The 24,313-nt window shown below is 44.2% G+C and overlaps 1 protein-coding gene across 1 annotated transcript in view; it reads right to left on the bottom strand.

Annotated features, from left to right (window-relative positions):
• Positions 1 to 18,401, bottom strand: part of LOC111953887 (uncharacterized protein C8orf34 homolog) — a 34,752-nt gene extending 16,351 nt beyond the window's left edge. The window contains exon 1 of the mRNA XM_070435679.1: positions 18,094 to 18,401. Coding sequence (XP_070291780.1) covers positions 18,094 to 18,162 — 69 coding nt within the window. The 5' untranslated portion in view covers positions 18,163 to 18,401. The remainder of the gene's footprint in view (positions 1 to 18,093) is intronic.
• Between the last annotated feature and the right edge of the window lie 5,912 nt (positions 18,402 to 24,313).

Below are 24,313 nucleotides of genomic sequence, written 5' to 3'. Positions count from 1 at the left end.
AACCCTGCATCCAACTACCATGTCCCTAAATCCCTCAGTGGACCCTGCATCCAACATACCATGTTCCTTATCCTCAGTGACCCTGCATCAACATACCCATGTTCCTAAATCCCTCAGTGGACCCTGCATCCAACATACCATGTTCCTAAATCCCTCAGTGACCCTGCATCCAACATACCATGTTCCTAAATCCCTCAGTGGACCCTGCATCCAAACATACCATGTTCCTAAATCCCTCAAGGACCCTGCATCCAACATACCATTCTTCTAAATCCCTCATGGGACCCTGCACTCAACATCCATGTTCCTAAATCCCTCAGTGGACCTGCATCCAACATACCATGTTCCTAAATCCCTATGGACCCTGCATCAACATACCATGTTCCTAAATCCCTCAGGACCCTGCATCCAACATACCATGTCCTAAATCCCTCAGGGACCCTGCATCCAACATACCATGTTCCTAAATCCCTCAGGGACCCTGCATCCAACATACCATGTTCCTAAATCCCTCAGTGACCCTGCATCCAACATACCATGTTCCTAAATCCCTCAGTGGACCCTGCATCCAACATACCATGTTCCTAAATCCCTCAGTGGACCCTGCATCCAACATACCATGTTCCTAAATCCCTCAGTGGACCCTGCATCCAACATACCATGTTCCTAAATCCCTCAGTGGACCCTGCCATCCAACATACCTGTTCCTAAAATTCCCTCAGTAGTGGACCCTGCATCCAACATACCATGTTCCTAAATCCCTCAGTGGACCCTGCATCCAACATACAATATTCCTTGATCCCTCAGTGGACCCTGCATCCAACATACAATATTCCTAAATCCCRGAGTGGACCGCGTGCTCGGTCCTCCTTTTTCTGTAGTCCACAATCATCTCCTTTGTCTTGATCACGTTGAGGGAGAGGTTGTTGTCCTGGCACCACACGGCCAGGTCTCCGACCTCCTCCCTATAGGCTGTCTCGTCGTTGTCGGTGATCAGGCCTACCACTGTTGTGTTATCGGCAAACTTGATGATCAAATCATATCAAACTTTATTTGTCACATGCGCCAAATACAACAAGTGTAGACTTTACCATGAAATGCTTACTTACAAGCCCTTAACTTCTTCGGGCTAGGGGGCAGTAATCGGAAGTTTGGATGAATGAGGTGCCCAAAGTAAACTGCCTGTTACTCAGGCCCAGAAGCTAGGATATGCATAGAATTGGTAGTATTGGATAGAAAACACTCTGAAGTTTCCAAAACCGTTAAAATAATGTCTATGAGTATAATAGAACTGATATGGCAGGTGAGAACCCGAAGACAATCCATCCAGATAAATGTTTTTCCAGCTCACCACTGATTACAATGGCTGGGAATGGGAATATAAAAGGAAYACCTCCCAGATTGCAGTTCCTAGGGCTTCCACTAGATGTCAACAGTCTTTAGAAAGAGTTTCAGGCTTGTTTTTTGAAAAATTAGCTAGAATTTGTAGTTTTTCTAAGTGGCTCCCATTTAGGCTGTAGTGTTTGTTGCGCGTTACGGTGAGGGCGTGCACTTCGTTATTTATCTCCGGTAATGGTCTCCGGTATTCTTAATTCTTCTTATTCTTAAATTGTATTGTTTATTTACATATTAGAGTACCTGAGGATTGATTAGGAACGTTGTTTGATATGTTTGGAAGAAGTTTATTGGTAACTTGCGGGATTCATTTGTATGCATTTTGAATGAGGGAAACCGGTGGATTACTGAGTCAAGCGCGCCAATGAAACMTATTTTTTTGGGATATAAAGAAGGACTTTATCGAACAAAAGGACCATTGTTATGTAGTGTGCTTTCGCCAGAAAGCCTTTTTGAAATCTGACAAAGCGGCTGGATTAACAAGAAGTTAAGCTTTTAACTGATGTATAACACTTCTATTTTCATGAATGTTTAATATTATGATTTTTGTCATTTGAATTTGGCGCTCTGCAATTTCACCGGATGTTGGCCAGGTGGGACGGTAGCGTCGCAATGATCCGCAAGAAGTTAACTCTTCTTGAACTGCATTGTTGGTTAAGAAAATATTTACCAAGTAGACTAAAATGAAAAGTAATAATAAAAAGTAACACAATAAGAATAACGAGGCCATATACAGGAGGCACCAGTACCGAGTCAGTGTGCGGGGGTACAAGTTAGTTGAGGTAATTTGTACATGTAGGTGGGGGTGAAGTGACTATGCATAGATAAGGGGAGGGTCAATGTAAATTGTCTGGTGGCAATTGTATTAATTATTCAGCAGTCTTATGGCTTGGGGGTTGAAGCTGTTGAGGAGCCTTTTGGTCCCAGACTTGGTGCTCCGGTATCGCTTGCCATGCGATAGCAGAGAAAACAGTCTATAACTTGGGTGACTGGAGTCTCGGACAATTCTATGGGCTTTCCTCTGACACCGCCTAGTATATAGGCCTTACATTCAGATGCCTAGCAGTCGCCATACCAGACGGTGATGCAACCGGTCAGGATGTTCTCGATGGTGCAGCTGTAGAACCTTTTAGGTATATGGGGACCCATGCCAAATCTTTTCAGTCTCCTGAGGGGAAAAAGGTTCTGCCGTGCCCTCTTCACAACTGTCTTGGTATGTTTGGACCATGAGAGTTCGTTGGTGATGTGGACACCAGGAAACATAAAACTCTCGACCCACTCCACTACAGCCCCGCCTTTTCCTGTAGGCCACGATCAGCTCCTTTGTCTTGCTCACATTGAGGGAGAGGTTGTTGTCCTGGTGATGGTGTTGGAGTCGTGCCTGGCCATTGCAGTCATGCAGTTATGAATTAAATATTCTATGGCCACTGTCTGATTGTGTGTTATTCATCCAAAAGGTACTGGAACATCTCTCCCACCCCAATCCCAATTTACTGCCAACCTCTTTCCCCGAACACAAACAGTACGGATCAGCAACAAATGTGTGAAGAGTAAGCAGCATAAACAACCTCTATCGGGAGGAGTACCGCATACCCAATCCCGACTCTTGTCCCACTAACTCACACAGTGAGTATGATTCCATGCACACAATAATGTGATTATTGTGGATAGTCAGATGAATTGAATAGTTACATTAAAACGTTCACATACTTTGCAAGACGAACGATGCCCCTAATAATGCTGTTTACATGGACACATCTGAAATCAGGCTACCTGATGGGACTCTGATAAATGCAGGAAATCGGCAATCAAAACAAACGTTCTACTACAGGGATCATGTTATTTTTGGAAGCATATTTGATTCTGAGTTTGAACATATACAGTTTCTATGTGAAAACTACTTCTAAGACGTTCAGTTGTTCCGAACTCACTTCATTGGCGCTAATGAGAGAGGCTCCTTGGCTGGTGCTGGCACATTCGCAGATCAAATACACCGCTGGAATGCTTACTTCGATTTTGACCTTACGCCGATCAAATCAAATGGCATTGGTCACATACACATGGTTAGCAGATTTGAATGCGAGTATAGAAAAAATGCTTCTGCTTCTAGTTCTGACAGTGCAGTAATATCTAACAAGTAATCTAACAGTTCCCCAACAACTACCTAATACACACAAATCTAAAGGGGTGAATGAGAATATGTACATATAAGTACATGGATGAGCGATAGGCAAGGTGCAATAGGTGGTATAAAATACAGTATATACATGTGATATGAGTAATGTAAGATATGTAAACATTTTTAAAGTGCCATTATTTAAAGTGCCATTGTATAAAGTGACTAGTGATTCATTTATTAAGATAAGCAGAGTAAGGTGTTTACATGACTATTGCCTACTGCCATAATCAGATTAATATCAAAGTATTACTGCGTATGTAAACTTACTCAGTGACTGATCAGTCTATGCTATGGATCACTAACAGAGTACACTCTTAGAAAAAAGGGTTCCAAAAGGGTACTCCTATGGGGACAGCCAGAGAACCCTTTTCAGGTTCTAGATATCCCCTTTTTTCCCCGAGTGTAGTGTAGCATAAGCAGCATAAAGTACAACCTGTGGGCTTCACAGCCAAACCCACTTTCTCACACACACACTCGCTCTCTCTGCCTCCTGTCAGTTACCCAGAAAAGCAGAAGATCAATAGAGGTCAGAGAGTGATGCTGTTACTCTGAGTGACCTCTTTATAGAGCTGTGTTTGTTGGGACCCTGGAGATGCTGAGCACACACACACACAAACACACACACACACAATGTAGTACAACTGAACAGAGATGAGGTTAGAGTGGAGATGAGAGTATCGAATCCCTTGAACCCTGTCAGGGATGTGGGTACACTATTTTCTTGGGAACTGCAAACTACTGTAGGATCAAATCCACATTCAATACAGTTAATGCTACATGTTGTTTACTCTGACTGTGTTATGTGTTGGTGTGTGGTGTGATGATTGTGTGTGTGTGTGTGTGTGTGTGTGTGTGTGTGTGTGTGTGTGTGTGGTTCATACTCATGCTACTCGTGTTCATGGGTTGCTATAATGCTGATGTTGTAGAATCTACTGCAATGCATCACAATTAAATACATTAAATCATCTAAAAGGAAATGAAAAATGGGAAGTCAGTGGAAAGTGTGAACGTTCATTGCGAGTTCAACAATGAACAGAACAAGACTTTAGTTCTCGATAGATAATTAAGTATTTATTTCCAAAAGATTCAAGTTTTCTGTCAGCTACACATTTGCATTGTCCGTGTCCTGAGGCTAGTAAAACTTTCCCTGATAAACACAGTCATTCATTAAGGAGACGCTTCCTCCTGGGGATAACTGAACAGAACTGTAGGCTGTGTCTCAAATGGCACCCTATTCCCTACAGGCTTTGGTCAAAAGTAGTGCACTATGAAAGGAATAGTGTGCAATTTGGGACACACCCTAAAGCTTACAGCTAAATCCCATTCACTGAAACATGTACAGTTTATCTCATTAAGAAGACTTCACCAGTGAAACAAACTAAGAGGCAAAGCCAACGTTCTCTGGGGAATTGGCAATGTTCAGTGCTTTCTGTTTCCTCTATTGTATCATCTATTTATAACAATCCCTCTATTTAAACATAAAACCCGAGGTGACCTAATTGGATGGATTTGATTGACAGATCATGGTAGGAACCATTATATTTCCAAGTTTCAGACACACAGAACCAAAGCCTAACACCTTTTATCCACCCTCCCATTTCACTACTTACTCTGCCACCTAATTGGGACCCCATTCCCTAACAGTGCACTACTTTTGACCAGGGCCAATAGGGATCTAGTCAAAAGTAGTGCACTATATATGGAATAGGGTGACATTTGGGACTTAACCTTCATATACAGTCGGCCCTTTTCCTTTTCATGCATCAATTAAATTGTACAGTGGAAATATAAATAATAGTGGGTGTCATATAAGAGCTCTGAGAGAACATTTAGTGACTGCTAAATAATTGGGAAGAGTAGGTGTTTGATTGGAAGAGACTAGTAGCTCATTCTCCCAAAGGACAGGCGGGAATATGCCATGGCATATAATTAATAGTTGAATTTCCACAATTATTCTGGAGTGGAGCTCCAAGTTTTGGAAGGTATTGTTTAGACAAATACCTTCTCACCTTTTCAATATTTTAGTGTAATATTCAATTATACGGTTGACAGGGTCATTTCAAGTAACAGTTGTATTAGTTGAGAGCAAATACCGATGAGTTGACTCACAAATATTGAAACTGACACACGGGCCTTTATAGCTATACTTGAGTTATAGCTCAATGAACGTTGTTCGTCTACCTTGCCATTCCTATAGCGCTAGATCTGCCAGATGAGCTCAGTCATTGACAAGTCAGAGTGTTATTTATGTCCATAGCATCACACATATTCCAAACATTCTTTAATAACCTTGAAGAGACACTTGGGGATGTGTCCCGAATGGTACCTTGATCCATATATAATACACTCCTTTTGACCAGAGCCCTCTATTAGAAATAGGTGGCCATTTTGGGACACATATTTGAATCATGACGCAGGTGGATTACATAGAGTACATACTGTATCACTAGTTACAGCCATTGATTTTGACAGGGTCGAGATGGATAAATGACCGTTTAAATATCACTGCACTCCTCCAACATCTACTCTGAGAGAGATTGTAGTTACTGTTGTCCCGTTGACAATATTGATTATTGTTATTTTAATGATGTTAATATTGTAAATCTCCAAAGTAAGCTTTAGCAATATGTACGTTGTAACGTCATGCCAATAAAGCAAATTGAATTGAATTGAAAGGGAGAGAGAAAGGGAGAGAGAAAGAGGGAGGAAGGGGGAGAGAGAGCAAGAGAGAGAAGGGGAAAGATAGCGAGAGGGGGCGAAGAAGAGAGAGAAAGAGAATGAAAGAAAGTGAGAGCGAGGGAGAGAAAGAACAAGAGAGAGGGAGGGAGAAAGAGAACAATGAAGGCGGGGACCATCTTTCAGGTGGAGTCTACTGCCTACTGTACATGCATACTGAACACAGGATGACCTCATTGTGGGGTTGACGTGGAGACCAAGGAGGAGGGGGGGTGGGTCATATTCCTACAACACACCTTAGAGCCACACACACATGCACACACACACAAACACACACACACACACAACTCAGAGAGACACAAATGCAACCAGCCCTTATCATGAAATACCCTCCTGCAAGCCACAATCAATACCCTGGATTCCCTGGGCACAGTAAAGTCCAAAGTTCTGAGAGAGGGAAACACAGAGAGAGAGAGTGAGAGAAACAGAGAGAGAAACAGAGAGAGAGGCAGAAACAACACACCTAAAAGAGACATAAAACCAAGTCTTTCTTTCATGAAATACCCTCCTATAACTCCAAGTCACAATCAATAACTTGTGCAATGTCCTGTAAACAGACATGGTTAAAATGACACTGTTGGCACATGTTACTGTAGCGTTGGAGTGTAGCGAGCCAGGACAGGAGTCTTCCTAAAGAAAACCATTTATAACAATAAAACAACAGTAGTGAAATAGAGATAGGCTTTCTCATCAAAATGCCAGTCGGATACATTCTGTGCTACGGGACACAGCAAAGGCCCAAGACGACACACACACGCAGACACACATGTACTCATACACTACATTCACAGAATTCTGTAAGGTGTGTTGACATGACACATGCTTCTTGATCATATCAGAGTCTATGTCCCGAATGGCACTGGTCATGTCCATGTAAATTTACCCATGAGCACCAACATGTGAAGTTCATAGGAGTATGTCAAATTGGATGTAAAAAAAACTAAGAGTCTATATTTTCGGGAAATGAAGGCAAACATTTTTAAACATTGTAATTAATGGCTTTGATTTCTGGTCCAACAGATGGTCTTAGAGAACATCAACCAGAAAAGACTATTTAAAAGGTATTAGAAATACTTCAACACACAATAATGTTGAAGTAAATACCTTTGTCAACTAATATCAACACGTGTATTTCGTTTTGGAGAAATGATTTGCCTTCTTTAAGTTTAAGGAACATTGCTTCCTGCCTTTTATTTTTGCCACCATAAACTCACGTAGCTTTAAGATATTTTATGATGTCTCTACCTCACCAGGAAGTAGAGACAGACAAGAAGTGACATGTAAAGGTAGACCTGCCAATTAGTTATAGCGTTTTTACTGATAAGAAATTATTCATAAAACATTTTATAAGTGATTAAAACGATTTAACGATTTTTTTAAACGAATTACAAATTAACAGAGTTAAAGGAAAAATCTGTAATGAAATTACAGCAATTTAATACGCTACAATGGGAAATCATAATAGTCACAAACCACAGTTGACCACCTGCTACTGTCCTCCCTTCCGCTGGCATACTGTTATGTTCAGCTGATAACTGATTTCTTTCTCTTTCTGTCGTCTGGCGGTCAAAGCGTGCGTGTTTAAACAATCTGGAAAACACCTCCCTCTCTCTGCCTCTATTATCTCTCTCCAGTTATGTTACATCTCCGGGCTCCTACTGACACCTACCCATAAGCCCCCTCTCTTTCCATTTACTGTAACCAGCATCCGCACCCACTGAGCACCGACCGACACCGGACGTCCATGGACGTTGAAAAGTAGTTTACATTTTTGTCAGTCAGCCCTGGCCTTGATTTCAACGTCCACAGATGTGGTTTTTTGGGCCGGTCCAGACGGGCCTTGATTTCAACGTCCACAGATGTGTTTGTTTGCATTACACTTTTAAAGTGAACAATCGGATTCTCAGCATAATTCCATTATCGTGGAATGGCCACACCCTATTGCCTATATAATAGCGCTACTTTGGGCCAGAGCCCTACGGGCCCGGCAAAGGTAACTGAACTAAATGACTATCGCCCCGAAGCAGTAATTTCTGTCATCATGAAGTGCTTTGAGAGGCTAGTTAAGGATCTTATCACCTCCACCTTACCTGACATCCTAGACCCACTTCAATTTGCATACCACCCCAATAGATCCACAGATGATGCAATCGCAATCAATGTAGATATCCGGGTGGCCTTTCGATTAATTGTTAGTCAGTAGTCTTATGGCTTGGGGTTAGAAGCTGTTAAGGAGCCTTTTGGACCTAGACTTGACGCTCCGGTACCGCTTGCTGTGCTGTAGCAGAGAGAAAAGTCTAAGACTTGGGTGACTGGAGTCTTTTACAATTTTTTGGACCTTCCTGACACCACCTAGTATATAGGTCCTGGATGACAGGAAGCTTGGTCCCAGTGATGTTCTGGGCCGTACGCACTAACTTCTGTAGCACCTTACGGTCTAATGCCGAGCAGTTGCTATACCAGGCGGTGATATGCTCTAAATGGTGCAGCTGTAGAACTTTTTGAGGATCTGTGGACCCATGCCAAATCTTTTCAGTCTCCTGAGGGGGAAAAGGTGTTGTGGTGCACTCTTCATGACTGTCTTGGTGTGTTTGGATCATGATTGTTTGTTGGTGATGTGGACTCCAAGGAACTTGAAACTCTCGACCCGCTCCACTACAGCCCCATCAACGTTAATGGGGGCCTGTTCGGCCCTCCTTTTCCTGTAGTCCAGCGTGGCAGATGTGTTGCTGCCTACCATTACCACCTGGGGTGGCCCGTCAGGAAGTCCAGGATCCAGTTGCAGAGGGAGGTGTTTAGTCCCAGGGTCCTTAGAAACTGATGAGCTTTGTGTGCACGATGGAGATGAATGCTGAGCTGTAGTCAATGAATAGCATTCTCACATAGGTGTTCCTTTTGTCCAGGTGGGAAAGGGCAGTGTGGAGTGCGATTGAGATTGCGTCATCTGTGGATCTGTTGGGGGGGGGGGGGGTATGTGATGTGGAGTGGAGTGGGTCTAGGGTTTCTGGGATGATGGTGTTGATGTGCGTCATGACCAGCCTTTCAAAGCACTTCATGGCTACCAACGTGAGTGCTACGGGGCGATAGTCATTTAGGCAGTTTACCTTCGCTTTTCTGGGCACAGGGACTATGGTGGTCTGCTTGAAACATGTAGGGATTGTAGACTCGGGAGAGGTTGAAAATGTCAGTGAAGACACTTGCCAGTTGGTCCGTGCATGCTCTGAGTAAACGTCCTGGTAATCCGTCTGGCCCCGCAGCCTTGTGAATGTTGACATGCTTAAAGGTCTTGCTCACATCAGCTACGGAGAGCTGATCACACAGTCGTCCGGAACAGCCGGTGATCTCATGCATGCTTCAGTGTTGCTTGCCTCAAAGCGATCATAAAAGGCATTTAGCTGTTCATTGACTATAGCTCAGCCTTCAACATCATAGTAGCCTCCAAGCTCATCATTAAGCCCGGGGCCCTGCGTCTGAACCCCGCCCTATGCAACTAGGTCCTGGACTTCCTGACGGGCCGCCCCCAGGTGATGAAGGTAAAAAAACAACACCTCCACTACAGTAATCGTCAACAGAGGGGCCCCACAAGGGTACGTGCACAGCCCCCTCTTGTACTCCCTGTTCACCCATGACTGCGTGGCCACGCACGCCTCATACTCAATCGTCAAGTTTGCAGATGACACAACAGTAGGCCTGATTACCAACAATGGCGAGACAGCCTACAGGGAGTAGGTGAGGGCCCTGGTGGAGTGATGCCAGGAAAATAACCTCTCCCTCAAAGTCAACAAAACAAAGGTGCTGATCATGCACTTCAGGAGACAACAGAGAGATCACCTCCCTAATCACATCAATGGGACCGCAGTGGAGAAGGTGAAAAGCTTAAAGTTCCTCGGCGTACACATCACTGACAGTCTGAAATGGTTCACCCACACAGAGCCTCAGGAGGCTGAAGAAATTCGGATTGGCCCCTAAGACTCTCACAAACTTTTACAGATGTACAATTGAGAGCATCCTGTCGGGCTGTATCACCGCCTGGTACGGCAACTGCACCGCCTGCAATCATCAAGGACATCAACCACCCGAGGCACGGCCTGTACACTCCGACATCATCCAGCTTCTATCTCAAGGCCCTCAGAATGTTAAATTGCGATCACTAGTCGGCTACCACCCAGTTACTCAACACTGCACCTTAGAGGCTGCTGCCCTATGTACATAGACATGGAATCACTGGTCACTTTAATAATGTTTACATGCTGTTTTACTAATTTCATGTGTATATACTTTATTTTAGTCAATTCCACTCAGACATTGCTAGCCCTAATATTTACGTGTTTCTTAATTCCATTCTTTTACTTTGAGATTTGTGTGTATTGTTGTGAATTGTTAGATACTACCGCACTGTTGGAGCTAGGAACACAAGCATTTCGCTACATCCGCAATAACATCTGCTAAATATGTGTAGGTGACCAATAAAATCTGATTTGAATAGGGTGCCATTTTGGTACGCATCCTCAGTCTTCGATGCATTTTACTGAACACTGGGGGATCCATATGACAAAAGCCTGTTTGGGAATCAGCTACAAACTCAGCTTTCAAGGGAATCTGCTACAAACACCTTAACCTAACGTAGCAGGCACAAAATAAACGCCTGAGCGGAGTTGGCACATTCGGTTTTCAGGAGAAAAGGAAGCTAAATTGAATTAGCTGTATCCTTGAAAACCGGATGCATCCGGTTGTTGGCAACTCCGTTAAGGGTGCAAACACCTAGACACATACCCATCTCTTTAATCATTTCTGATAGGTACGCTGGGTTTCATGTCTTCCTTTCACCGCATATGAACTCTATATTCACTCATCATGTCACAGAGAGTGAGAGAGAGCAATGAGTGTCGAGAAATAGAGATAGAAAACGAGAGAGGTAAGAAACAGAGATAAAGAGGTAAAGGGAGAGATAAACAGAGCGAAAGATAAAGAAGAAAGAGAAAAAATGCAAAGAGACCGAGAGAGGGTGTCTCTCATAATGACAGCCAGGCAGGTCTGTTTGTCTGAGTCAGAATTGATGCGAGTGTCAGAAGGTACAGTTGAAGTCGGAAGTTTACATACACTTAGGTTTGGAGTCAATAAAACTCGTTTTTCAACCACTCCACAAATTTCTTGTTAACAAACAATAGTTTTGGCAAATCAGTTAGGACATCTACTTTGTGCATGACACAAGTAATTTTTTCAACAATTGTTTACAGACAGATTATTCCACTTATAATTCACTATATCACAATTCCATTGGGTCAGAAGTTTACATACAGTAAGTTGACTATGCCTTTAAACAGCTTGGAAAATTCCAGAAAATGATGTCATGGCTCTAGAAGCTTCTGATAGGCTAATTGACATCATTTGAGTCAATTGGAGGTGTAGCTGTGGATGTATTTCAAGGCCTACCTTCAAACTCAGTGCCTCTTTGCTTGACATCATGGGAAAATCAAAAGAAATCAGCCAAGACCTCAGAAAAACATCCTCCACAAGTCTGATTCATTCTTGGGAGTAATATCCAAACGCCTGAAGGTACCACGTTCATCTGTACAAACAATAGTATGCAAGTATAAACACCATGGGACCACGCAGCCGTCATACCACCAGAAGGAGACGCGTTCTGTCTCCTAGAGATGAACGTACTTTGGTGCAAAAAGTGCAAATCAATACAAGAACAACACAAAGGACCTTGTGAAGACCTGGAGGAAACAGGTACAAACCTATCTATATCCACAGTAAAAAAAAGTCCTTATATCGACATAACCTGAAAGGCCGCTCAGCAAGGAAGAAGCCACTACTCCAAACCGCCATAAAAAAGCCAAACTACGGTTTGCAACTGCACATGGGGACAAAGATCGTACTTTTTGGAGAAATGTCCTCTGGTCTGATGAAACAAAAATAGAACCGTTTGGCCATAATGAAAATCGTTATGTTTGGAGGAAAAGGGGGAGGCTTGCAAGCTAAAGAACACCATCCCAACCGTGAAGCACGGGGTGGCAGCATCATGTTGCTTTTGCTGCAGGAGGGACTGGTTTACTTCACAAAATAGATGGCATCATGAGGTAGGAAATGATGTGGATATATGAACAACATCTCAAGACATCAGTCAGGAAGTTAAAGCTTGGTCGCAAATGGGTCTTCCAAATGGACAATGACCCAAGCATACTTCCAAAGTTGTGGCAACATGGCTTAAGACAACAAAGTCAAGGTATTGGAGTGCCATCACAAAGCCTGACCTCAATCCCATAGACATTTGTGAGCAGAACTGAAAAGTGTGAGCGAGAAAGAGGCCTACAAACCTGACTCAGTTACACCAGCTCTGTCAGGAGGAATGGGCCAAAATTCACCCACTTATTGGAAGCTTGTGGAAGGCTACCCGAAACATTTGACCAAGTTAAACAATTTAAAGGCAATGCTACAAATACTAATTGAGTGTATGTAAACTTCTGACCCACTGGGAATGTGATGAAAGAAATAGAATCTGAAATATATCATTCTCTCTATGTATATTCTGACATTTCACATTCTAAATAAAGTGGTGATCCTAACTGACCTAAAACAGGGAATTCTTACGAGGATTAATGTCAGGAATTGTGAAAACTGTATTTGGCTAAGGTCTATGTAAACTTCCGACTTCAACTCTATGTTAGTGTACAGAGCTATAGTCACTATGCTACAGCGAGCAGTGATTTGAGTGTACAGCCTATAGTCACTACACTAACAGTCAAATGTTTTTTTTAGCGCTACACTAGCAAGAGCAGTGATGTGAGTGTACATTTCAATAGTCACTACGCTAGCAGTCAGAATTGTTGTGAGTGTACAGCGCTACAGTCGCTACGCTAGCAGTCAGAATGTATGTGAGTGTACAGCGCTATAGTCACTACGTCATCAGGGAGCAGTGATGTCAGTGTACAGCGCTATACCTGCTACGTCATCAGGGAGCAGTGATGTCAGTGTACAGCGCTATAGTCGCTACACTAACAGAGAGCAGTGATGTCAGTGTACAGCGCTATAGTCGCTACACTAACAGAGAGCAGTGATGTCAGTGTACAGCCTATACCTGCTACGTCATCAGGGAGCAGTGATCAGTGTACAGCGCTATAGTCGCTACACTAACAGAGAGATGATGTCAGTGTACAGCGCTATACCTGCACTCATCAGGAGCAGTGATGTCAGTGTACGCGCTATAGTCGCTACACTAACAGAGAGCAGTGATGTCAGTGTACAGCGCATAGTCGCTACACTAACAGAGAGCAGTGATGTCAGTGTACAGCGCTATAGTCGCTACACTAACAGAGAGCAGTGATGTCAGTGTACAGCGCATAGTCGCTACACTAACAGAAAGCAGTGATGTCAGTTACAGCGCTATAGTCGCTACACTAACAGAGAGCATGATGTCAGTGTACAGCGCTATAGTCGCTACACTAACAGAGAGCAGTGATGTCAGTGTACAGCGCTATAGTCGCTACACTAACAGAGAGCAGTGATGTCAGTGTACAGCGCTATAGTCGCTACACTAACAGAGAGCAGTGATGTCATGTACACGCTATAGTCCTACACTAACAGAGAGCAGTGATGTCAGTGTACAGCGCTATAGTCGCTACACTAACAGAGACAGTGATGTCAGTGTACAGCGCTATAGTCGCGCACTAACAGAGAGCAGTGATGTCAGGACTGCACTATAGTCGCTACATTAGCAATCAGAATTGATGTGAGTCTACACGTCTATAGTCGCACACTAGCACGGAGCAGTGATGTCAGTGTACAGCGATATAGTTGCTACGCTAGCACGGAGCAGTGACGGAAGTCTATAGTGCTATAGTCGCTACGCTAGCAGGGAGCAGTTGTTGCCAGTGCTATAATATCTAGGCTAGCAGTCAGAATTTATGTGAGTGTACAGAGCTATAGTCGCTACGCTAGCAGGGAGCAGGGATGTGAGTCTACAGCGCTATAGTCTCTACGCTAGCAGTTAGAATTGATGTAAGTTGTAGCAGTGATGTGACTGTACAGCGCTTGAGTCGCTACGCTAGCAGGAACAGTGATGTTAGTACAGAGCTTATATGCTAAGCTAACAGTAAGAATTGTTGTGAGTGTACAGAGCTAATAGTTGCAAGCTAACAGTGAGAATTGTTGTGAGTGGTACAGAGCTATAGTCGCTAAGCTAACAGTGATAATTGTTGTGAGTGTACCGCTCTATAGTCACTACGCTAGCAGGAGCAGTGACGTGAGTTTACAGGTCTATTGTCGCCACACCAGCAGGGAGCAGTGATGTGAGTTTACAGGTCTATTGTCGCCACACCAGCAGGAGCAGTGATGTGAGTTTATAGCTCTATAGCCACTACGCTAGCAGGGAGCAGTGATGTGAGTTTATAGCTGTATAGTCACGCTAGCAGGAGCATGATGTAAGTTAAAGCTCTATAGCACAGGTGTCAAACTCATTCCACGGGGGCCGAGTGTCTGCGGGTTTTCGCTCCTCCCTTGTACTTGATTGATGAATTAACATCACTAATTAGTTAGGAACTCCCCACACCTGGTTGTCTAGGGCTTTATTGAAAGGAAAAACCAAAAACTGCAGACACTAGGCCCTCCGTGGAATGAGTTGACACCCCTGCTCTATAGTCACGTTAGCAGGAGCAGTGATGTGAGTTTACAACTCTATAGTCACGTTAGCAGGAGCAGTGATGTGAATTTACAGCTCTATAGTCACGTTAGCAGGGAGCAGTGATTGAGTACAGCTCTTATAGTCACGCTAGCAGGAGCAGTGATGGAGTTTATAGCTCTATATCACGCTAGCAGGGAGCAGTTATGTGAGTTTACAGCTCTATAGTCACGCTAGCAGAGGAGCAGTTATGTGAGTTTACAGCTCTATAGTCACGTTAGCAGGGAGCAGATGTGAGTTTACAGTCTATAGTCACGCTAGCAGGGAGCAGTATGTGAGTTTACAGCTCTATAGTCACGCTAGCAGGGAGCATGTATGTGAGTTTACAGCTCTATAGTCACGCTAGCAGGGAGCAGTGATGTGAGTTTATAGCTCTATAGTCACGCTAGCAGGGAGCAGTTATGTGAGTTACAGCTCTATAGTCACGTTAGCAGGAGCAGTGATGTGAGTTTACAGCTCTATAGTCACGCTAGCAGGGAGCAGTTATGTGATTTAATACTCTTAGTCACGCTAGCAGGGAGCAGTGATGTGAGTTTATAGCTCTATAGTCACGCTAGCAGGGAGCAGTGATGTGAGTTTATAGCTCTATAGTCACGCTAGCAGGAGCAGTGATGTGAGTTTATAGCTCTATAGTCACGCTAGCAGGGAGCAGTGATGTGATTTATAGCTCTATAGTCACGCTAGCAGGGAGCAGTGATGTGAGTTATAGCTCTATATCACGCTAGCAGGAGCAGATGGAGTGTACAGAGCTATAGACCCACATTAGCAGCTGTCCACTGTGCGGCTGGCTGGCCTGGCCACTCTTTGATACTAGCCAGCACTGATTAACATGCAGTGTGTGTGTGTGTGTGTGTGTGTGTGTGTGTGTGTGTGGTGTGTGTGTGTGTGTGTGTGTGTGTGTGTGTGTGTGTGTGTGTGTGTGTGTGTGTGTGTGTGTGTGTGTGTGTGTGTGTGTGTGGGCGCTACATTCGCAGCTCAGTGGAAAGGACGACCTGATCAGAAATTTTTGTGACACACCTGCATGAGGACACACACACACACTGTGCATGTACAACCACCACACACAGATATACATACTTGCACACACGCTCAAGCATTGCTCTCTGTCTCTCGTTCTGTTTTTCTACGTCTCTCTCTATCTGTATCACTTTCTCTCGCTCTCTCTCTTTCTCTCGCTCTCTCTTAACCTCCCACAAAAACATGTCCCGACGCAACACAACACACACACACCATCTGCGGTAACAAAACTGAGTGTGTGTTGTGTTGCGTGTGTGTGGAGGAGCCTCGGGAGAAACAGTCTGTGTTTGTGCGGCGTCGGTGTCTCCCCAGCATCTGAGGGTTAATCTCCCCATCTGACCCCATCTGACCCTCATCCCCATCTGACCCTCATCTGACTCTACCGTTTACACAACCAGCAGGACTGACTCTTCTAGCTGGGATATCATACCAACACAGTCTAGAGAAAGAGCCAATGTGTCCCAAATGGCACCATATCCGCGACATAGGGTTCCATTTGGGATGCAGCAAGCATGACTGACTCTTCTAGCGGGGATATCATACCAACATGATGGGGTGTGGTAGGCACAACTGTCGTTATAGTAACTCAGACTGATATATTTAAAGGAGGATTCCACCAGAATAAAACCAGTGATTATGCTGCTACCGACTGGGCACCGACGTCAATTTGATTTAATTTTGGTTGAGTTGTCAACTAACATGAAATCAACAAAACATTTCACCATGTCATTGGATTTAGTTAAAAAGTTGGGTGAAAATTCATCACATTGAATTGTTTGGTTGAAATGGCATTGAAACGATGTTGATTCAACCAGCTTTGCCCAGTGGGAAGTCTATATGCACTACTGAAAAATGTTATCTGTAGCTGTATACCTGTGGTAGTCAATACTGTCATCAACTCAGACTGATACACAACATTCAAACAGACACCAATGAAAACCAGAAGACAACAGATCCCCACGGACATACAAAACTTCACACACACTTAAATCAATACCCCTTCAGGCAGATGCCTTGCAGCAATTATCTCTGTATTCTGCACATCTGCACGTTCCAACTCAGCTAGGCTATCGATAAAGTGTCATCATGGAGGTGAAGCCTATATACTGTACGATAGCACCCCCATTAACTCCCTACACAAACAGAAAGGTAGCTAGGTACAGTACAACACTCTCCAGCCAAACAGACATATAGATGCAGTACACTATATTAATGTGATCGAACGGTAGAACAGGCAATGATCTCAAGTCAAACATTACTGTAGCAGGTGAAATGCAATGATCATTTTGTGTTGAATGATTGCAACGATCATTTTGTGATGAATGATTGCAATGATCATTTTGTGATGAAGGATGAGTGAGATGATTTACATCGTTTTACCTAATAATGTATCCTTCCGTTCTATTAGACTACGTCTCACTTTTAATAGTGCTTTTGTCTATAAAAACAAAGCATTATTGCTTCTCTTCAGTGAACATTTGTGCCGCTTGGAACCTCCAAGCGCAGTGTCGGTGTGTTACCTCAGTTTACCCCGACCGCTTTTACCTAGAGCTCCACACAATGATATTGCCCACTTTGTGCTGCCTGTAAACCCGTCCGGACCTTTCAGAAACATCTCTCTCTTTCTAATCATAGGGGGGCGGATGCATACGACCAGGACATGCATGCTTGGTAGCCAGGGAAAGTATGCGACAAGACAACCACTACTGGCTACCGTATAATGATATTTTCCAATCGCTACATTTACAAAGAGTGGGTTTCGTTCTACAATCTTGCACGCAGATCGAATCTGTGATGATGATCGTTATCCGGCAGAAAGGGGTGCGCTGTCTGTGCGCTTTCTGTATTTCCCAATTCAATTCAGGGAGAGGTTCTTGTAATTTACATACATGTATAACCTAGTTTTTTATATTTAATAGTATGCGCTTTCATGTAGGCTATTTGATCAATCTAAGTTTCTACATTGAAACCAAAGCATAGCCTTATGATGCTGATAAATTGCAGGCTTGCAGCAAAACATGCGTGTCCCATTCAATGCCATGCACAGGTGAAATATGCTAGTTGAAATGATTCATGCACTAACCTCAAACAGCGGTCCAATTTTATTTTTCTCCAGATACGACTGAATTCTTGACTGCTGTTGAGACGCCATGAAGAAACTATACGTCTTGCATTAAACGTTAATGATTTGAAAATAAACGATGGGGCAATCCCATACATTAATTAAAATAGGTAGCCAATACGAGAGTCGAATTCAAACACCTTTAGGAACTACAACTGTAGCCAAGTGCACACAGAGAGAGATTACCGCACCAGATATACTGTAGGGGCGTCAAGAGCGGTGGGTTTGCTTCACCGCACCGCGCGTAGTGGAAAGTAGCAAGTGGAATGTAGCAGGTACTCTCGCGCTGCGCTTCGCTCTACTTGGTTTACTACACAGTAGCCCCGGACCATGCTCAGCGCGACGCTTGAGTGGCTCCCTAGCGACCGCTTCATGCTCCAAGCCAATGGCAAAGATAGTTACTTGACAGTGATTAAAGATCTTTTGCTCATTGGCTGAGAGTGGTATCAGTGGATGAGAGGGTCCCTCCTCCAGATTGTTAACCCATCTCGCTGTATTGAAAGGTCCGGACGGAAGACAGATGTGAGAAACTGGACAGTGCGGTTTTTCGCGCAGCTGCACGGACTGTAGGCTAGGGCTAGGCCTACACTAGTGTGCTTGTTCGAAGTTTGGCCGGGGCATGATTCGCATAGTTAGTTCGTAAAATGCGCTGGTGCGCACTCCTCCTGTCCTGTAACCTACAAATGTTTTGCACATGCTTATGCATACGTGGGAAACAGATGTCACCAGCCTAACTGCTTGCCAATGCCATGCATCTTTGTGTGGATGGACTGAGATCCTTGGAAGACTGTGGAAAGGCACCAGGCTGGCACGTGTGTTGTTTGTGGTGAGACTTTGTGTTTGAAATAATAGGGTGTCATTTGGGACAGCCTCTGCCTGGTCCATGTTGGGCTGGCGATGAGAAAACTGGTGATCTGTGGTCTACGAAGAAGAATTCATCCTGGGATGTCTGCTGCAGACTGCATTGACAGAGACAGAGAAACAGACAGACAGAGTGTGTTTGTGGGGGAAACAGAGTGATACCATTACAGAAAAAACACATGAATTTCACATGTGAACACGTGATCTTGTGTGATCTCATGTGAAGTTAATGTGATAACATGTGACAATATGTAAAGCAACATGTGAAAACATAAAACTACGTGACAACATTTTAGCACGTGAGAACACGATCTCGTGAAATGGAATGCAAAATGTCAATATGTGATATCATGACACTACACGTGACATTTGAGCACATGTGAAAACCCAGTTGTCAAATGTAATTTAGAATATTTTACTTTGTAAGGCATAATTGACATTCATTAAATTTACACAGTCATGGTCCCCTGCAGGTTTTGTCTAGTTCCCGTTTTGTTCCAGGGGCGTCTGCAGGGACGTACTTAGAATGTTATGTCATGGTTCCCTGGAGGCTTTTGTCTAGTTGCGGTGAAAATATGGTAAATCAAAAACTAGTTAATGCATTTTTTACAGCAACAATTTGCTGTTAATGGACAGTATTGCTGTAATTTGGGAATGAACCACTCTGGAGATTTGAACTCACAACCTCTTGGTTGCTAGCTACTGGAAGTTCCTGCTGTGCCACCAGGTCTGTGGATATTATGGAGATTGGCAAGAATACATTTTTTTTTTTTAATGTATTTAATTTTTTTACCCCCTTTTCGTGGTATCCAATTGGTAGTTACATTCTTGTCCCATTGCTGCAACTCCCGTATGGACTCGGGAGAGGCGAAGGTCGAGAGCCATGCATCCTCCGAAACACAACCCAGCCAAGCCATACTGCTTCTTAAAACACTGCTCGCTTAACCCAGAAGCCAGTCGTACCAATGTGTCAGAGGAAACACCATACACCTGGCAACCGTGTCAGCGTGCATTTCACCAGGCCCGCCACAGGAGTCGCTAGGGCACGATGGGACCAGAACATCCCTGACGGCTAAACCCTACCCTAATGACACTGGGCCAATTGTGCGCCAACCCATGGGTCTCCCGGCTGTGACAGAGCCTGGACTCGAACACATACTCTCTAGTAGCACAGCGAGGCAGTGCCTTAGACCACTGCGCCACTCGGGAGGCTCAAGGATACATTTCTGCACTTCACCTAAAGTTGCAGGAAAAATAAAGTAAATGTGCACAACAACTTGAAGGTGTTTTTATTTTTTTACTTTTACCCCTTTTTCGTGGTATCCAATCGGTAGTTACAGTCTAGTCCCATCTCTGCAACTCCCATACGGACTCGGGACAGGCGAAGGTCGAGAGCCATGCATCCTCCGAAACACAACCCTGCCAAGCCGCACAGCTTCTTGACACACTGCTCGCTTAACCCGGAAGCCAGCCGCACCAATGTGTCGGAGGAAATACCGTACAACTGGCGACAGAAGTCAGCTTGCAGGCACCCGGCCCACTACAAGGAGTCGGTAGAGTGCGATGGGACAAGGACATCCCGGCCGGACAAACCCTCCCCTAGCCCGGACGACACTGGGCCAATTGTGTGCCGCCTCATGGGTCTCCCGGTCTGTAGTGACGCCTCAAGCACTGCAAAGCTGACATTCCTTTATCTGACACCAAATAACCATAAAATAATTCATTTATAGCTAGCAGTGATGGGCATTCAGGCTCTTTTCAGTGAGCCGGCTCGTTCGGCTCCGCTCACCAAAAAGATCCATCTCTTTTGGCTCCCAAATGGCTCTTTAAAAAAAAAGATGTTTTGTATTTTTTCAAGTCAAACAGTTTGCAATAGTTTGACTATGATTGGTGTTCAAACAATTCTAATTAAATGATTAAATGAAATCATACTCTACCTTAACCACAATGTATTTAAAAATGCATTGGTTTGTTATGAAAAAGAATGCTATTAAACATTTGCATTTAAAGTCTAACTTTTTCATGTATATAAACAAAGTGCGTATAAATTATATTCCATTCTGTGGAACTTTCTGTCCATTGATGAACATAGGGTGTCCATCAACTCTGTCACATGTCCTGTGGTTACATTTGCTTCTCTCTGGCGGCTGGCTGTGATTCGCTGCAGACCCTTACACAGGAGTATGATTTTTGAGGCTGTCACACAGCTGAAAAGAGACAACAGTAACTTATTAGTTCAGGTTCATGTTCATGTTTTGTCTAATGATACTAAATTCAGCATAAAAAGGAACGTCCCTTTTCAGGACCCTGTCTTTCAAAGATAATTCATAAAAATCCAAATAACTTCACAGATCTTCATTGTAAAGGGTTTTAACACTGTTTTCCATTGCTTGTTCAATGAACCATAAACAATTAATGAACATGCACCTGTGGAACGGTCGTTAAGACACTAACAGCTTACAGACGGTAGGCCATTAAGGTCACAGTTATGAAAACTTAGGATACTGAAGAGGCCTTTCTACTGACTCTGAAAAACACCAAAAGAAAGATGTCCAGGGTTCCTGCTCATCTGCGTGAACATGCCCTAGGCATGCTGCAAGGAGGCATGAGGACTGCAAATGTGGCCAGGGCAATAAATTGCAATGTCCATACTGTGAGACGCCTAAGAAAGCGTTACAGGGAGACAGGGCTGACAGCTGATCGTCCTCGCAGTGGCAGACCAAGTGTAACAACACCTGCACAGGATCGGTACATCCGAACATCACACCTGCGGGACAGGTACAGGATGGCAACATACAAGTGCCCGAGTTACACCAGGAACGCACAATCCCTCCATCAGTGCTCAGACTGTCCGCAATAGGCTGAGAGAGGCTGGACTGAGGGCTTGTAGGCCTGTTGTGATGTCTGGTGAGGACCTGCCTTACCGGCAATAACGTCACCTATGGGCACAAACCCACCGTTGCTGGACCAGACAGGACTGACAAAAAGTGCTCTTCACTGATGAGTCGCGGTCTTGTCTCACCAGGGGTGATGGTCGGATTCACGTTTATCGTCAAAGGAATGAGCGTTACACCGAGGCCTGTACTCTGGAGCGGGATCGATTTGGAGGTGAAGGGTCCGTCATGTTCTGGGGCGGTGTGTCACAGCATCATCGGACTGAGATTGTTGTCATTGCAGGCAATCTCAACGCTGTGCGTTACAGGGAAGACATCCTCCTCCCTCATGTGGTACCCTTCCTGCAGGCTCATCCTGACATGACCCTCCAGCATTACAATGCCACCAGCCATACTGCTCATTCTGTGTGTGATTTCCTGCAAGACAGGAATGTCAGTGTTCTGCCATGGCCAGCAAAGAACCCGGATCTCAATCCCATTGAGCACGTCTGGAACCTGTTGGATCGGAGGGTGAGGGCTAAGGCCATTCCCCCCCAGAAATATCCGGGAACTTGCAGGTGCCTTGGCGGAAGAGTGGTGTAACATCTCACAATAAGAACGGGCAAATCTGGTGCAGTCCATGAGGAGGGGATGCACAGCAGTACTTAATGCAGCTGGTGGCCACATCAGATACTGACTGTTACTTTTGATTTTGACCCCCCTTTGTTCAGGGACAGATTATTCAATTTTTGTTAGTCACATTTCTGTGGAACTTGTTCAGTTCATGTCTCAGTTATTGAATCTTGTTATGTTCATACAAATATTTACACATGTTAAGTTTGCTGAAAATAAACGCAGTTGACAGTGAGAGAACGTTTTTATTTAGCTGAGTTTACATTCTCATCCACTGCTCCTATACATATATAAACTGGATTAAATAATGATCTAGTAATAACTGCTTACTGTACCTCTCTCCACTGATCTCCACAGTGACCTGCTCAAAGGGTTCCAGGACTCTGCACACCACCTCCACCACCTCCTATTCCTCTTGGGTCAGAGCATCAACAGGTCATTGACAATGGCCAGGGTAGAGATGATGGCCTCCTTTGACTCAAGAAACTGCTTCAACATATAAAATGTTGAATTCCACCCTGTAGTGTAGCCTTGTTTAGACCTCAGCTCAGGCATCCCCATCTGGCATTGTGTAGACTTTGGTTTTTCAGCACCTACTCTGCTCTTGTGGAAGTATTCCACAGCTGCTTTCACTTTGTCCACAGTGGGCTTCATCACCTTCAGAACATCTCTTACAAATCAGGTTGATTGTGTGGGCAAGACATGGATGATGGGTCCATTTTAACATTTTCATGGCTTTGTTTATGTTAGCTGCATTGTCGCTAACACAAAAGACCACTTTTCCATCTACTTGCCATTCTCTGGCCACTCTCAACAGTTCCTCTGCCAAGTTCTCTGAGGTGTGTCTGTCGCTGAACTCAAAGCAGTCCAGAAGACAGCTAGACATCGAAAAATCTTCAATGAAGTGACATGTAACCGACATGTAAGAAGTGGTTACCCTTGATGCCCAGCAGTCAGTGGTAAGGCAAACTGCAGTAGCTTTTTGGACTCTTTCCCTCACTGAAGCCTGTGTGCTCTTGTACAGTTGTGGAATAAGTGATTTTGAAAGGGTTTTCCTGCTTGGATTTGTGTACATTGGATTTAGACTATTGCTATAATTTCTAAAACCTCTGTCCTCCACAATCGAAAATGGCTGGAAATCAGTGGCAATCATTTTACCCAATGCAATATCAATTTGGCCTTGTTTTGCTACAGACATAGACTTTGGCATAAACTGGTCCATAGAAGACTGCACTGCTGTGGGTCGCAGAGTAGGCCTACTTGACTGAGTGGATGCCTCCACCACTATCACTAGCAGGCCCGCTAGTTTCTTGAAGCTCTGCTACAGCTAGCTTCACAGTTGGGTGCACAGTTCGCATATGCCGGTGTAGGTTGTACGTCGAACCAGCTTTATATGAGATTTTGTTTTTGCAAATTCTACACTGTGCTCTAACATTGTCTACATTATTAAAATGCATCCGAATGCTACTGTGCTTCCGACTCATTTTCCAGCTGTTGTCTTCACAGCTGTCCTTCCTCTCTCTCCCCGGCTGCTAAGTGTGTGACTGTGAGTGAGTTGGCTCGGTCCTCCCTCACGCATCTTTGGTTCATTGGTTGACACTTCGTGTCTGATTGACATGAACAACAGGTGAGGCTGTTAGTCTGAGCAGACAGTCAGAACAAATGTGTGCGCTTGAGCATTTAGGCCTGTACTGTAACGACAGTCATATTCGTTCTCCTCCTCAGACGATGAGGAGCATGGGTCGGACCAACACGCAGCGAGGTATGTAGACATAAATGATTTATTTAATGAAGACGAACACGAAAAAAACACT

The sequence above is a fragment of the Salvelinus sp. IW2-2015 genome, linkage group LG27 (assembly GCF_002910315.2).
Source record: "Salvelinus sp. IW2-2015 linkage group LG27, ASM291031v2, whole genome shotgun sequence".
In the NCBI taxonomy this organism is placed as follows: Eukaryota; Metazoa; Chordata; class Actinopteri; order Salmoniformes; family Salmonidae; genus Salvelinus; species Salvelinus sp. IW2-2015.
Note: the sequence above shows the minus strand (reverse complement) of the source record. Positions and strands in the feature narration are given on the sequence as shown.